We start from the raw sequence: 14,492 nt of genomic DNA on the forward strand, positions 1-14,492 counted from the left end.
CTGTCGTTCACACGAACTCGAACCTTTTGCGTTCGGTAGCCAATAGAATCGAAGAAATGGCGGAAAAAGGATTCCGCCTCTGGAGATAAACCTTGACTGGCAAGGCAGATAACCAATCAAGGACGCCAGTTTGTACCCCTAAGGAGGCACCGAGCTCCGTCGTCTCGTTTCCGGCGGTCGCGCGCTCTTTTCTCGGGACGGTAGAGGCCGTGTAGCGTCGCCGTTACTCTGAGGAGAGAACAGTGGTAGAGGGTGAGTTTGGGGACGACTTAGTTCTTGTTTGAGAGGAGAGCAGGATTTTTTGCGACAGGAGGCTAGGGCGAGGTTAGGTTTGGAGGGAGGTTGGCCATTCGTTCCAAGGCCCCTTAAGGCCTTGTCCCCGCCGCCACACGGCCTCTTCAGCCCACCCGCGGGGACCCATTGCTTTCCGCTCTCCTTGCTTTCTGTTTTAGCCTGGCTCCCGTTGCCGTTCTCGCCCCGTTGCTTTTTGCTACTCATCTTCGATTCTGATCCCTGTCAGTAAGTTCCCCAGTCCTTTAGCCGTCTTGGGCCTCAGGGTGTGGGGTCTATTATCCGAGAGCCCTGAAGTCGAGCCTGGAGGAGGAGGCGCTTTGTCGGCGCTCCTCCTCTCAGGCTCGCGAGGCCATTAATTCAGAATGAGAAATGGGGGGGCCCCCAAGCGATGTTTCTTTGTCAAAACTCTAGGCTGGGAAGTTCATTTGCTAGTGCAGACCCCGCGGCTTCACCGGTCAGGTTCCTGTATGCCTTTTTTTTTTTTTTTTTTTTAAGTCTTGTTGCCTAGCTACTCGACCCATTTATAGCATCACTTTTTAAAACGAAAATTAATTTTATGGATTTCCTATTGGGTATTTTCCTCTTGGGGAAACTATTGTTGTCACCTGAAACCTTTCTTCTTGTTCTTAACAGGGAAGTTGAGGTTAGAGACGACTTGGAGGTACTTTGCTATCAACCGAAGTTGGGGTAGGTGTAGGGAGTAAGGTTGCCAGGTAAAATACTGGACGCCCCGTTAAATTTGGATTTCACATAGCAAATTATTTTTAGCATCCGTTTCATAGGGTTTAATTACTAAAAGGTCATTTTTAAAGTCTGAAATTCAAATTGAACTGTACGTTGTGTATTTTTATTTGATAAATCTGGCAACTCTCATTGCGGGGGGGCACTGACTAGATTTATGCTGTGTTTTTGTCCAACTTCTTTGTTGTTAAATGAAAGGTCTTAAGAAACTCCTGGAAAAGTACCTTACCATATCAGTGCATTCTGCAGCTTTCAGGCAGATCCATATCCATGCAGCCCTCTAGGTCGGTAGATTTTTTTAGCAGATTTCCCCACCCTCCCACCCCCCAGCTTCCACTTAAAAAAAGTTGATCCTTTTCCTGAAAACTGATTTCAAATATGTGTGATGTAATGTTTGGTCTTGTACCTAAACCACATTTATGCAGTCACACTGTGTCCAGTAGCCCCAGTCTTTCTAAACCAGCAGTACATATTTTCTTTCAAGAAAAGTCCCTCATTAGGGTTAGTCTTTGGGATAGATAAGTGGACAAATCCTTGATGCGGATCTTTGTGCTTAGTTCTTAGAGGCCCAGTGGTTAGGGGGCAGTGAATTTATTGCTCAAGAGAGATTTCTGCACGTATTTCCGTATTATGTTGGTGGTCATCATCAGAAATAAGTGATAGGGACAGTACTTATTTAGTACTTGCTCCTTTGTGGGCACTGTTTTAAGTGACTTACACAGTATTATTTAGTCTTAACCATTGAATGCCTTCTTGGGAAAGAGTAAACTGGAAGGAAGGATTGTAAAGATTAGCATCGTAGAGACATTTATTCAGAAACACAGAGGTAGGCAGTTTGGTTGTAAAAAAATAATTTTTGCTGGAATCCGAAAGAGAAGAGGAAGAGTGTAATTAATGATATTTGTCTAACTACAGCACCAGCTGAATGCAGAAATACCGATAATGGTTGCCAGCAGGAACAAGTGCTGTGTACAGGATCTCATTTAGTCCTTAAAATAACCAGCCCTGTGAAGTTGCCATTGTTACCCACTCCTTACAGGTGAAGAAACTTGAGGCTCAGAAGTTAGGTGACATGGCTAGTCAGTTTGTTGGATCTAAACTCTGAAATCAAGGTGAGTTTGATTACTAAGCTTGTAGCATAGTGATGAGAATGAGCTTTAGAGTTAAAATAGTTGTGAGTTCCACTCCTTGCTCCATCACATTTGGGTAACCTTAGATGGACATCAGTTTTCTTACCCACGAGATAATAGTTTTGAGCTCTGAGTGAGAGTGCAGACTTAGCACAGTGCCTGGCATATAATGATTGTAAATATCTGATACTTATCATCTTCACTACCAGACTACACATCTAAAACAAAAAATAACCTCCCTTGAAGTTACTTTACATGGTTTTAGAACATCCTAGCACTTCTTCAAGGAGGTAGATCATTTCTACTAAGAAGTTATAAAATGGCCTTTTTGAAAAGGAGTGGTGAAATTTGGTTACAATGTGTATACAGAGTTTTTAATATTTGAGTTTTGAGTGGATCTCTATGAGGATTTTTATAAATGTGTAAATATAAATTGTGGATTCCTGAATGGGATGCGAGATACTGAGGCTGGGGCCACTGATTGCCAGATTAAAGGCTGGAGAAAAAAAAAAAAGAGGGTCCTTGGATTCTAGCCAGGGGTAAGAAGGTAAGAACCTAGTTGGAGAAATGGCTGTGAAGATAACTCAAGTTTCTGCTATAGGCCAGTTTGGAGTCAATGGGAAGGGAGGTGTTTAATAGTTGGGACTAAAATACTTAAAGATCTGAATCTAATGCCAACTTAACCCCATCCCCAAAAGTTGCTGGGGTTGACTTCATAAATTTTGTATGTTTTAATTTCCTATTTTTATGTCTTATTTTTAGAAACATGATTGCCCTTTTTTTTAGAGGAAAAAATGCTGCACTGTGGGTAAGAGTAACAAAGATAGATGCAATTATTCTAAGAATTTATTATAAGGAAGTAGTCAAAAAGCTATAAGCAAAAAGATATTTACTGCATCATTCTAATAGGAAAAGGGTGAAAACAAATGTCTCATGGTAGGGGGTAGTTTAGTAAGTATATATCCACATGGTAGCTGTTAAAAATTGTAAGTGTTGACATAGAAGTTAAGAAAAACAACTTACAGTGCTGCAGTATAACTTCATTATATTGAAATGATAATGTATGCTTTGGAAGGTAAATAAGTAAAAATGGAAATTGTGGGAGGAATATTTACTCATGGATGTGCCCAAGATTTAACTATGAACATTGTTTATAAATAATGGTGAAAATAGGAACAACCCAGGTGTCCCAGCACCATAGGTGCTTGGTTGACAGCCAAATACTGTGTCCGTTAAAAATTAATGTAGAAGAAAAAAATAGTGTAAAAGATTGAGTGATATAAAAGCTCAACATCATGTAATAAAGTAGAAAAAGCAGGTTGTAAAATAGTCTTTATAATATTTCATTTAGAGTACATGCAAATAAATCAATGACTGGGAGGGTAAGGAACTGACTTCTGGTGGTGGATTTTTATTTAATATTTTTGTTTCTAAGTTTTCTATATTAAAGATAGATTTTAATAAAATCTTTTAGGAAGGGGGGGCACCTGGGTGGCTCAGTGGGTTAAAGCCTCTGCCTTCAGCTCAGGTCATGATCCCCAGGGTCCTGGGATCGAGCCCTGCATCGGGCTCTCTGCTCGGTGGGGAGCCTGCTTCCCCATCTCTCTCTGCCTGCCTCTCTGCCTACTTGTGATCTCTGTCTGTCAAATAAATAAATAAAATCTTTTTAAAAAGATACATTTTGTAATAGGTACCTTGTTAATGAGAAATGTAAGTTTGATGAAATGATACAAATAAGATTCAGGTCTTGGCTTATGTGTCAATTCTCCAGTGAGGCTTACCTCAGCTCTTTTTAAAATTGCAGTCTTGGGGCGCCTGGGTGGCTCAGTGGATTAAGCCGCTGCCTTCGGCTCAGGTCATGATCTCAGGATCCTGGGATCGAGTCCCGCATCGGGCTCTCTGCTCAGCAGGGAGCCTGCTTCCCTCTGTCTCCCTCTCTGCCTGCCTCTCCATCTGCTTGTGATGTCTGTCTGTAAATAAATAAATAAATAAATAATAAAAAAAATAAAATTGCAGTCTTAACTGGGCACCTGGGTGGCTCAGTTGGTTAAGTTTCTGCTTCCAGCTCAAGTCATGATCCCAGGGTCTTGGGAATGAGTCCTACATGGGGCTCCCTGCTCAGCAGGGAGTCTGCTTCTTCCTCTACACTGCCCCCCCATTCGCCCCGCTCCTATTCTCTCTCTCAAATAAATACAATCTTTTTTAAAATTGCAGGCTTACCCCTTTCACTCCCTATCGACTTCGTCCCTGTTTCTTTATTTTCTAGTAGCACTTATTTCTTATTAAGTACTATGTAATTATTAGGTTTTTTTTTTTTTCCTTTGGTCTAACTGGAAGGTAAGCACAACTGAAGGCAAGAATCTTTTCTTTGGTTCATTGATGTATCCCAGACACCTATAATTGTGCCTAGCAAATAGCATTCAGTGAATATTTGTTGGGTGAATTAGTAAAAAAAAAAAAAATTAGTAAATTATCAATAAGCTATAAACAGGGCAGTTTTCATTTTTGCCTGCCTTCTGTTCTAATCTACATGCATTTTTGAGGGGAAAAAAAAACATTTCCTGTTTCTTAAACCTTAAACCTTTCCCTTTTAAAACCTCAAACATTTTTCTTTTCTTTAAAGATTTTATTTATTTGGAGGAGACAACATAAGTGGGGAGAGGGACGGGAAAGCAGATGCCCCACTGAGCAGGGAGCTGGGACTCTGGGATTGTAACCTGAGCCACCCAGGCGCCCCAAAATGTCAGACATTTTCACATGTACATGGTCTTCATAATTTTTAATGCTGTGTAACACTCCACTGAATAGATGTACCATAATTTATTAAAAACTGTACCTCTGATTTTGGGTATTTTAAGTCCTTATTTTGTTTCCTTAAAGGTCATCACAGTGACTATTTCATGGATATGGTTTTTAAATTTTAAAATTACATTCTTTATGGGGAGGGCAGAGGGAGAGGGAGAGAGAAATCCTAAGCAGGCTCCATGCCTAGCACAGAGCTTACACGGGACTGGATCTCAACAGCCCTGAGATCATGACCTGAGCCAAAATTAAGAGTCAGATGCTTAACCTCCTGAGCTGCTCAGGCACCTCTAAAATTATATCTTTAGGGTAAATTTCTAGGAGTAGAATTTCCTGAGTTACAGAATATGAACAATTTGATAGCTCTTGTTATTACTTGTTTTATGAAACAAGAATTTGATAATTAAGTTGTTTATGTTTTGGAGGGATGTGATAAGAAATGTATTAGGAAAACTTTTATATACATAAAAAGTATTCTCATATACCCCAGAATCAGTAATTATCAAGTCATTGTCACATTTTCTTTGTCTGAGAAATCAGTTTTCTCTATTTTAGAGGAATCATGCAATGTTACCAATAAATGTTGATGAAGAGGTCCTTGTCAGCATTTTTCCTTGAGCTAAATTCTGACTAGGTCTTGTTTAAGGGAAAGGATTTAGGATTGGCTTTGCCCTTTTATTGCTGGCGAACTGTCCTTAAATGAGGAAGATGGTCCTCAGCTTGTTAACTAGATCAATTAGAAAATTTCCATTTTAAAGCCATTAGTTTTTTTTTTTTTAAGCCATTAGTCTTTGAATTCACTCTGGATTGTGCCAGGAATTTTCCTTTTATTTTAATCTTACATTAATTTTTAGGTGAGATTTAACATGATTATATATTCATCTTTTTTATTTGATGCTTTTCATTGCTTTAGTAGTCACTTATCTTCATTGTGATTAATAACCATATTTACTGAATGCTTACTATATTTTAGTACTAAGCTAGTGTTTTCACATGTTTATGAATCCTCATAGCCATCTTGATAGGTATTTTTATTAGCTTCTTTGTAACAGCTTAAATTTGTGTAGAAGTGATTTACTAAGTAGTACATAGCTAGTGAGTACTAGGACCATGCTTCCAATCTAAGTATATCTAACTACACAGCCCATACTTTCTCTACTGTTCATTCCATATCTACTGTAGGTTGGGACTGCAGAGTACCAGGTAACAAAATTTAATAGTCCTTGTCCTTGTGATAAGTAGAATCTATTTCCTTCAGTATGTTTTAATATTATGATAGAGCTAGTTTTTAGGCAGTAGCTTCTTTGGGGAAAGTAGTTTCCAATTAATGTATAGAACTAGTGAACTGGAAGTTTCTTCAAGCTACTCTGATGCAAGCTGTTCTCATTTAGTACTTGTCTAGTTTCTCCATGCAGCATAACTGCTAAAGTCTAGTGGTATTTAGGGTTTTGAGTGGTGCAACTTTGCCATACTTGTTTACAATAACCAGTTTGAATCTGGCAAAAGCCAGGATATCAGAGATGATTAGTGACACGTAAATCATCAGGAAGGTGACTGATTAGTCCTGAATGTATTTGGCAGTCCACATTTTCCTTTTAGGGTGCAAAAATGCAGAGCAATAAAACCTTTAACTTGGAGAAGCAAAACCATACTCCAAGGAAGCATCATCAGCATCACCACCAGCAGCACCACCAGCAGCAACAGCAGCAGCCACCACCGCCACCAATACCTGCAAATGGGCAACAGGCCAGCAGCCAGAGTGAGTACATGCTTGTAGGGGGGTCAGAATAGGTTCCCTCTTGGGAAAGGTTTCTTGGTTTTTAGATTAGTCTCTTGGGCTTAAAAAGGAATAAGCCTTTGTGGCACACCTTTTGCTCTTTTTTCCCCTATTTACTTCTTAATACTTGGGATAGAAAAGGGTGATTCACTCAGAGGAGGAGCAGACATGTTGGGTAGCAGATGAGTACAAGTTGCTGTGTTCTGTTAGCGTATTCTGCTAAACAGATGTCTGTGTGTTTTACCTCAGAGCTCGGTTCTTAGAGGTAATCGTCAGATTGGTAGTTAGAAAATGTAGAACAAATCTTTCAGGGAAAAGAAGTCTGGTACTGAGTGTTATACTTTAAGCCTGGGTTCTGTGCCAGCCCGTTTTTAATCAGAGAAAACATTCTTTAAAGGCATGTTCCATTCATTCAGCAAACTTTGAGTACCTATTGTGTGCCTTTAAAACTAGAACCAACCTAAACCCTCTTTTATTTCCAGAGATCCCTACAAAGAATACTGTTTCCTAACTCATTTCCTTTCATTCCGTTAACCCAAGCATGAAAGAATGGGAACTGTTAAGGTTTTGAAGATTGGTGAGAGATTGGGAAAATGGAGCAATTATGTTTCAATTTTATTTTTTAAAGATTTTATTTATTTGAGAGTGAGTGAAAGTGCATAAGTAGGGGGAGGGACAGAGGGAGAGGGATAAAGAGACTCCTCACTGAGCAGGGAAGCCCAGTGTGGGGCTCGATCCCAGGACCCTGGGATCCTGACCTGAGCCAAAGGCAGACACTTAACCGATTCAGCCATCAAGGCACCCCCTATGTTTCAAATTTAAAAAACTGATCTCTTCGGACATAAGTCTCCTTGACTTGCTTAATTTTCTCTTTGACCAATAGCTTTTGTATTGTCTTTCTGTCTCTTAGTCCGGGTGTCTCCTGACCCTTAGTAGAGCTATTGAGAAGTACTCCCAGATGTCTGCATGCTGCTTTGACATTTTAAGGTCCAATTTACTGATAAGTGGTTATTGGATAGATTATTTTGGGAAATGGTATTTGACTTCTTTACAACAATTGGGTTTCCTAATCTAGCAGCAGTTGTACCTCTTTGAGAATATGACTGTAGATCTCTTTGCCCAATCTTTTGAGTGACTGTGTATTCTCTCAGATGAAGGCTTGACTATCGACCTGAAGAATTTTAGGAAACCAGGAGAGAAGACCTTCACCCAACGTAGCCGTCTCTTTGTGGGCAATCTTCCTCCTGACATCACTGAGGAGGAGATGAGGAAACTATTTGAGAAATATGGGAAGGCAGGCGAAGTCTTCATTCATAAGGATAAGGGCTTTGGCTTTATCCGCTTGGTAAGCAAGAATGGGCTTTTAGAGTATGTGCTCTGAAAGGTGGGGAAGCCGGGGAATGATGGATATGGAAAATTAGGCAGTGGAAATAATTCTCAAATGGTCTGTTTGTTAAATGTTTAATAGTTATAGTTGGTAGAACAGGACAGAAGATACAGGTTTTATTTTTATTTTTCCTCATAGGTTTTTGTTTTGTTTCAAGGGCAACATAGGTTTATTTGTCTAGGACACTGAGACTAAAATATGCTCTTTGGAACTTCTGTTTTAATTGGTAAATTTCAAACATACAGAGATAGACACAATAGTATAGTGAACCTATATATACTTCATGCCCAGCTTTAATAATTATCAACTCAATTTTATTTTATCTTAGTAATGATTAAGGTTTATATAATTTATTTCCCAAGTTCTTGCCTATGTATTATCTCACTTAAGGCTTTTTGAAACTATGAAGGGACAGTTTTATTATCTATTTTTTTAAAAATTTTTAAATTGTGTTAAAATACACATAAAATTTATTTATCCGTTTTTAAGTGTAGATCTTTTTCATAAAAACTGAGTTGATTAAGAAACATGTTTAAGTATATGAGGGAGGAACTTTTCTAAGCATTCTCTACATAAACAAGGAACATAATGTGTTAGCAAGTTCACTAGATACCGTGGTCAGAGCTAGTTTTCATTCCAGATCTACTGTTAACTCGAGATTACATGGGCAGGTAATTTTTTCTGGAGTTCAAGGTTCCTCTTTAGTAATACGAGAAGGGGTTCCCATTAGGGTCTGTGGTTCTAAAGAGGTCTCATGAAGGGCATACATGATTTTCGTTAAACTTGTATGTAGCTAGTGAAATTAAAATATTCTGGCTGCTATATTGTAATTACTGTAATAAAATTATAATTTTATATTACATTTTTTATATTACATATATTACATGTATAAAAATTGTAATAAAATATTCTGGCTGCTGGTCATTGCCCCAAAGATCTGTTACCACTTGGGTGAATAACCTACGATACTGATGACCATATAAGTGGTATTAACTTCTAGAATTTCCAGTTGATTCATTGCAAGGATATCAGAGCAATTAACTATCCCAAAGAGTTATCTGAAACATGTAATTTCTATTTTTTCAGTACTATGTAGGTTTCTTTGTGTGTTGTCAGGGTTTGGGGCAGGTAGACATTTTATATTGGGCTGTGCTACTTTTGACTCTTGATGCTGCACATGTGGTCTTTGTCAAACTCGAGTTATTCTAACTTTCCTCTGCTTTATAGGAAACACGAACCCTAGCGGAGATTGCCAAAGTAGAACTGGACAACATGCCACTCCGTGGAAAGCAGCTGCGTGTGCGCTTTGCCTGCCATAGTGCATCCCTTACAGTCCGAAACCTTCCTCAGTATGTTTCCAATGAACTGCTGGAGGAAGCCTTTTCGGTGTTTGGCCAGGTGGAAAGGGCTGTGGTCATTGTGGATGATCGAGGAAGGCCCTCAGGAAAAGGCATTGTTGAATTCTCAGGGAAGCCAGCTGCTCGGAAAGCTCTGGACAGGTGCAGTGAAGGCTCCTTCCTGCTAACCACGTAAGTGAAGGGGTGCTTTTAGAAATAGACTGTAGGTCATAACTTCCTTTGGTGGTGTGGGAAGGTAACCTCTAGGAACCATGTTTTTGTGTTCACTTAAAGACTTTGGATATTATAATTCTAACTTTTTAGTAGGGTTTTCAGTGTAATCTTACTTAAATTAACAGAAATAGTATGAGGATTAAGAAATAAACCTTTCAGTCTTCTAGTAGGTTGTTTAATCAGTGTTAAATCTCCCCTTTGAAGTCTTAGAACTCTGAAAAGTTGTTTTGTGCAGGCAGTATCTCTGTGTTTACTTGACGTCATTGTCTGGAGTTTTCTAGATACTGGATATTTAAACTGCACTTAAGTATCCTATCTACTTACTTTGAACATCTTTAAAGCTGTATTCTGAGATTTAAAGCCTCATTCCATCCCGTCAACCCCAGATTCCACATAATGCCATTAAAAGAACTTGGTTACTTGGGACTGGGTGTAAAGACTCCTTTAGAAATGTTTAATTGTCCAGTCCTGATCCCTAACTACTTAGCCATGCCAGTGGCAGGTATAGAGAAGAAGCCTGCTGTAGGGTATAATTTGATTGACACTGAGCTGCTTTCTCCCAGATTTCCTCGGCCTGTGACTGTGGAGCCCATGGACCAATTGGATGATGAAGAGGGACTTCCAGAGAAGCTGGTTATAAAGAACCAGCAGTTTCACAAGTATGTAGTTCTAATAGATTCCCTTTTAGGTGCTTGTCTATTCTTAAGGAAGCTTGTAAAGGGATGTGTCAAAGAGGCAGGTCTTTCCTGTAGCTATTCATTGGCCACCATAGTCTTGGCCGTCAGGAGGAATGCAGTGCTTGGGTGGGGGGGAATCTTGGACACAGTTTTTTTTTTTTTTTAAATATTTTATTTATTTATTTGACAGACAGAGATCACAAGTAGGCAGAGAAGCAGGCAGAGAGAGGAGGAAGCAGGCTCCCTGCTGAGCAGAGAGCCCGATACGGGGCTTGATACCAGAACCCTGGGATCATGACCTGAGCCGAAGGCAGAGGTTTTAACCCACTGAGCCACCCAGGCGCCCCTTGGACACAGTTTTAATAACCCAGGAACCTTGTCTACAGGGAGCGAGAGCAGCCACCCAGATTTGCACAGCCTGGCTCCTTCGAGTATGAGTATGCCATGCGCTGGAAGGCACTCATTGAGATGGAGAAGCAGCAGCAGGACCAAGTGGACCGCAACATCAAGGAGGCTCGTGAGAAGCTGGAGATGGAGATGGAGGCTGCTCGCCATGAGCACCAGGTGATGCTGATGAGACAGGGTGAGTATGGTCGTACAGCTCTTCAATCTAGAATGAGAACAAGATGACTTTCTTCAGGAATGTTTTATATCAGTTGTTAGAGAAAGGCCTAAATCTCTGCTTTTATTCTCTGAAATATTTTGTTGATCTCAGTAGGCAGATGAGCTTGGAGATGTGACAGAGAATGTTGGATTCTGTGGAGAAGGACATAATAGGAGTAACTTCATTTTTGGAATCTGGATAGTTCAGATGGCCATGCGGGGATTATATATCCCCTTTGCTTTCTGGATCTTTCTTTATGGAAAATTATTAGGCCTATATGAGGAGAATGAAGAATGCTCTGGATTGGTCTGTTGTTTTCCTAGACTTGATGAGGCGCCAGGAAGAACTTCGGAGGATGGAGGAGCTGCACAACCAAGAAGTGCAAAAACGAAAGCAGCTGGAGCTCAGGTGACTAGCTCTGAACCCTCTCCTCTGACAGCTCTGATGTAATGTCTCATTCCCTTTTCCTTTTGCCTGGCTGCCTCATGCATTTGTCAATATCGCCTGAAGGCTTCTCATGTTCTCCCTTCGGATGGGAAACATTTCAGAGGCCCGTGATTCTAGGAGTTACCCAGAGCTGCACTAAAGGGAACGCAGCTGAGTGCTGCTGTCAGGAGGCTCCTTTCCAGAAGGAAGAATTTTCCCCTGAAGGACACCTTTGGCTTGCTTTAGGGCTGAACACATTTAGCAGTGAGTTTCTTGGAAAGCTCTGATAGCTTTCAGTAGGCTCTTGATCTCCCCTGTTAAGATAATCGGCTCAAGTTCTGGAATGTCTCTGCTAAATACTTTGGTCACTCTCTGTAGGCAGGAGGAGGAGCGTAGGCGCCGCGAGGAAGAGATGCGACGGCAACAGGAAGAAATGATGCGGCGACAGCAGGAAGGATTCAAGGGAACATTCCCTGATGCGGTATATCTCCCATGTGCCCATGATGTACCAGGCCAGTCATACAACAAACCCACCATAAGTTGTCCACTAGGACTATAAAACATACCAGGTTATGACCAGTTTTTGTATTCTGTGAAACTCCTTTTAGAAAGAAGAATTCATAAGAAGGAAAGGTAAGGTGTGAAGGGGAGTTCTTGCTTCACAGGCAACTTAGGATGGAGAGCTAGGGCCAGTGTTACACTGTTTAGACTCAGTGATTACAGGATGAGACATATCCAGTTCTATAGCAGCCTAAACTAGTTCTCTGATGTCCTTGGCGTTACTGTGCAGATTGAGGTCCTTGAAGTCTTTGAAGTCGTCAGCTATCTCTCCCCTTGCCTTTTATCTATTCTGTTCTAGGAGACACTGACTTGTGTCCTTGCAATTCTAACCTTGAACTCAACTGCACAACTAGCAAGGAGATGTTGGTTTTCCTCAGCTTGGCCTCAGTGTACTTGGAATGTGTTACCACTCTGTTTGCTTCCCTTAGAGTGGGGTCCTCAATGTATTGTGAATGGTAGAATGCAGTACTGTCTTGGACTGTCTTGAGTATTTCATATTTTTCAGAGAGAACAGGAGATACGGATGGGCCAGATGGCTATGGGAGGTAAGGACTTAGGAGGTTAATGGCTCTGATTTCCTTTTTTGTATGATTTCTGGTGAACTCAGTGGCTTCCCAGACATAGTCCAGATTTAAGGGGGCTGACATTTCTTTCAGGGAGCATCGTTTTGGGGGGTGGGTAACACATCCTTAGCTCAGAGGTCTTACTGAATTGTTTTCTCTTGCACAGAAAGACTGACAGGGTCTGTCTCCTGTACCGATCACACTTTTCTGCTTTAGGTGCTATGGGAATAAACAACAGAGGCGCCATGCCCCCTGCTCCAGTGCCAGCTGGTACTCCAGCTCCTCCAGGACCTGCCACTATGATGCCAGATGGAACCTTGGGATTGGTAATACACTGCAGAGCCTTACAGTAATTCTAAATGGTGATAGGAAAAAGGACTTTGATTTCAGTCCCTGTGCCTGCCTAATTTTAGGGTCACTGGTTTCCATTAAATGTAACCTGAAGGTCTTGATTTTTTGAATTTTGAACAAACCCAGTCTGTATAATTTGTCTAGGAGTTAAGTAAATGCCTTTGATTGGCTTGTCTGACTGTTGAGGTGCTATCCTGGGTTAACGGGGGTGACAGGTTTCGCTTAGTTGTTATTGTTTTGGAGGGAAGGCAACTGAAGGTTAGGTATTAATCACATAAAATAGATTAGGAACCCAAAAGGCTTTATGGCTCATACTGAGTTCTAGTTCTAGTGTCAAAATTTTAAAACTGGGTGGCCATAAGATTGCTGAAGAGTGATGGCTTGTCCTTGTCCATATACTTAGTTCAAGAAAAGGGAGTTAAGTAGAACTTACTTAGTCTGGGAATTTGCTGTGTAATATTGCTTAGTCAATAGGAATTGGGATAAAAAGAAAGGTAGCTTGGTTGGGTGGGTCTGTAATTCAGACAGCCTTCTTTTCAGGGATGTCCACTAAGTTCTAAACAGTCTTAGTCACGCCTAGCACATCAAGAGCTTTGAATAGTCAGGGTGGGAATGGCCCCCCTGGGAAGGATTACAAATGGGTGGGAAGCTTGGGACATAGGTTCTATTGTAACTTTGCTCTCTTCTCTTCCAAGACCCCACCAACAACTGAACGCTTTGGCCAAGCTGCTACAATGGAAGGAATTGGGGCAATTGGTGGAACCCCTCCTGCATTCAACCGTGCAGCTCCTGGAGCTGAATTTGCTCCAAACAAACGTCGCCGATACTAATAAAAATTTCAATGTCTAGTTTCTCAAAAACCCTTTAAAGAAGGACCCTTTTTGGACTAGCCAGAATTCTGCCCTGAAGTGTTAGGGATTCCTCCCAATAGTTAGGTCTTCCTTGCCTGTACTACTCTGAGGGAGTTTGCTGGAGGCTGAGGGCAAGGGAGGGGCGATATTTAACAAATCAGTTCAGTGTGGTATATCGTTTAACTAATCGATTCTGTGTGGTGCATTCCTGAAGTCTCATGTGATTGTTGAGGGCCTGGGGTGGGGGGAACCATGGCAAAATGGATCCAGTTAGAGCCCCCATTAATCTTGATCATTCCATTCTTTGTCCATCCTGTTCTATTTGGTTTCTCATTATACCCTTCAACCCCAGAGACACTGCCACATACGCCACAAAAATAAATCCCCCAATGACCTTAGCCCCGTTGTTCCATTCATTCACAGATGGGAATTCAGGCAAATGTCCACAGAGGTCACAGACAGCATACATACGGTTCTGTTATATCCCATATATTACCCCTTCATGTCCTAAGGAAGACATTTTCTCTTAGAGATTTTCATTTTAGTGTATCTTTAAAAAATCTCGTGTTAAGTTGCCTCCATCTTTTTTCTTGGGTTTGGACAACCCAGGAACGGCCCTTTTGTGTCTATGATGTTGCTGTTCACAGCTTTTCTTGATAGGCCTAGTACAATCTGGGGAACAGGGTTGCTGTATGCTGAAGGTTGGACAGTAGCTCTTAGCCTTGCCTATCTTAGGTAGTTATGCTGTGCATTTTTT

General features: G+C 40.9%; 1 protein-coding gene across 3 annotated transcripts; it reads left to right on the forward strand.

Moving 5' to 3' along the window:
* Nucleotides 1-133: 133 nt before the first annotated feature.
* Nucleotides 134-14,307, forward strand: NONO (non-POU domain containing octamer binding). Of its 3 annotated transcripts, none has more exons than XM_032330069.1 (12): nucleotides 134-252; nucleotides 928-981; nucleotides 6,567-6,726; nucleotides 7,896-8,089; nucleotides 9,359-9,660; nucleotides 10,266-10,361; nucleotides 10,766-10,962; nucleotides 11,307-11,391; nucleotides 11,788-11,890; nucleotides 12,476-12,515; nucleotides 12,750-12,859; nucleotides 13,580-13,714. In XM_032330069.1, the coding sequence occupies exons 3-12, from the start codon at nucleotides 6,576-6,578 to the stop codon at nucleotides 13,712-13,714; spliced, it is 1,413 nt and encodes a 470-aa protein (XP_032185960.1). In that variant the 5' UTR covers nucleotides 134-252; nucleotides 928-981; nucleotides 6,567-6,575. The 3 variants fall into 3 exon arrangements, with proteins under 3 accessions (XP_032185960.1, XP_032185961.1, XP_032185959.1); XM_032330070.1 differs by lacking the exon at nucleotides 928-981 and adding an exon at nucleotides 2,075-2,147; XM_032330068.1 differs by lacking the exon at nucleotides 928-981 and having other exon boundaries at nucleotides 136-252; nucleotides 13,580-14,307.
* The last annotated feature ends 185 nt before the right edge of the window (nucleotides 14,308-14,492 follow it).

This window comes from Mustela erminea, chromosome X (assembly GCF_009829155.1).
Source record: "Mustela erminea isolate mMusErm1 chromosome X, mMusErm1.Pri, whole genome shotgun sequence".
NCBI lineage: Eukaryota > Metazoa > Chordata > Mammalia > Carnivora > Mustelidae > Mustela > Mustela erminea.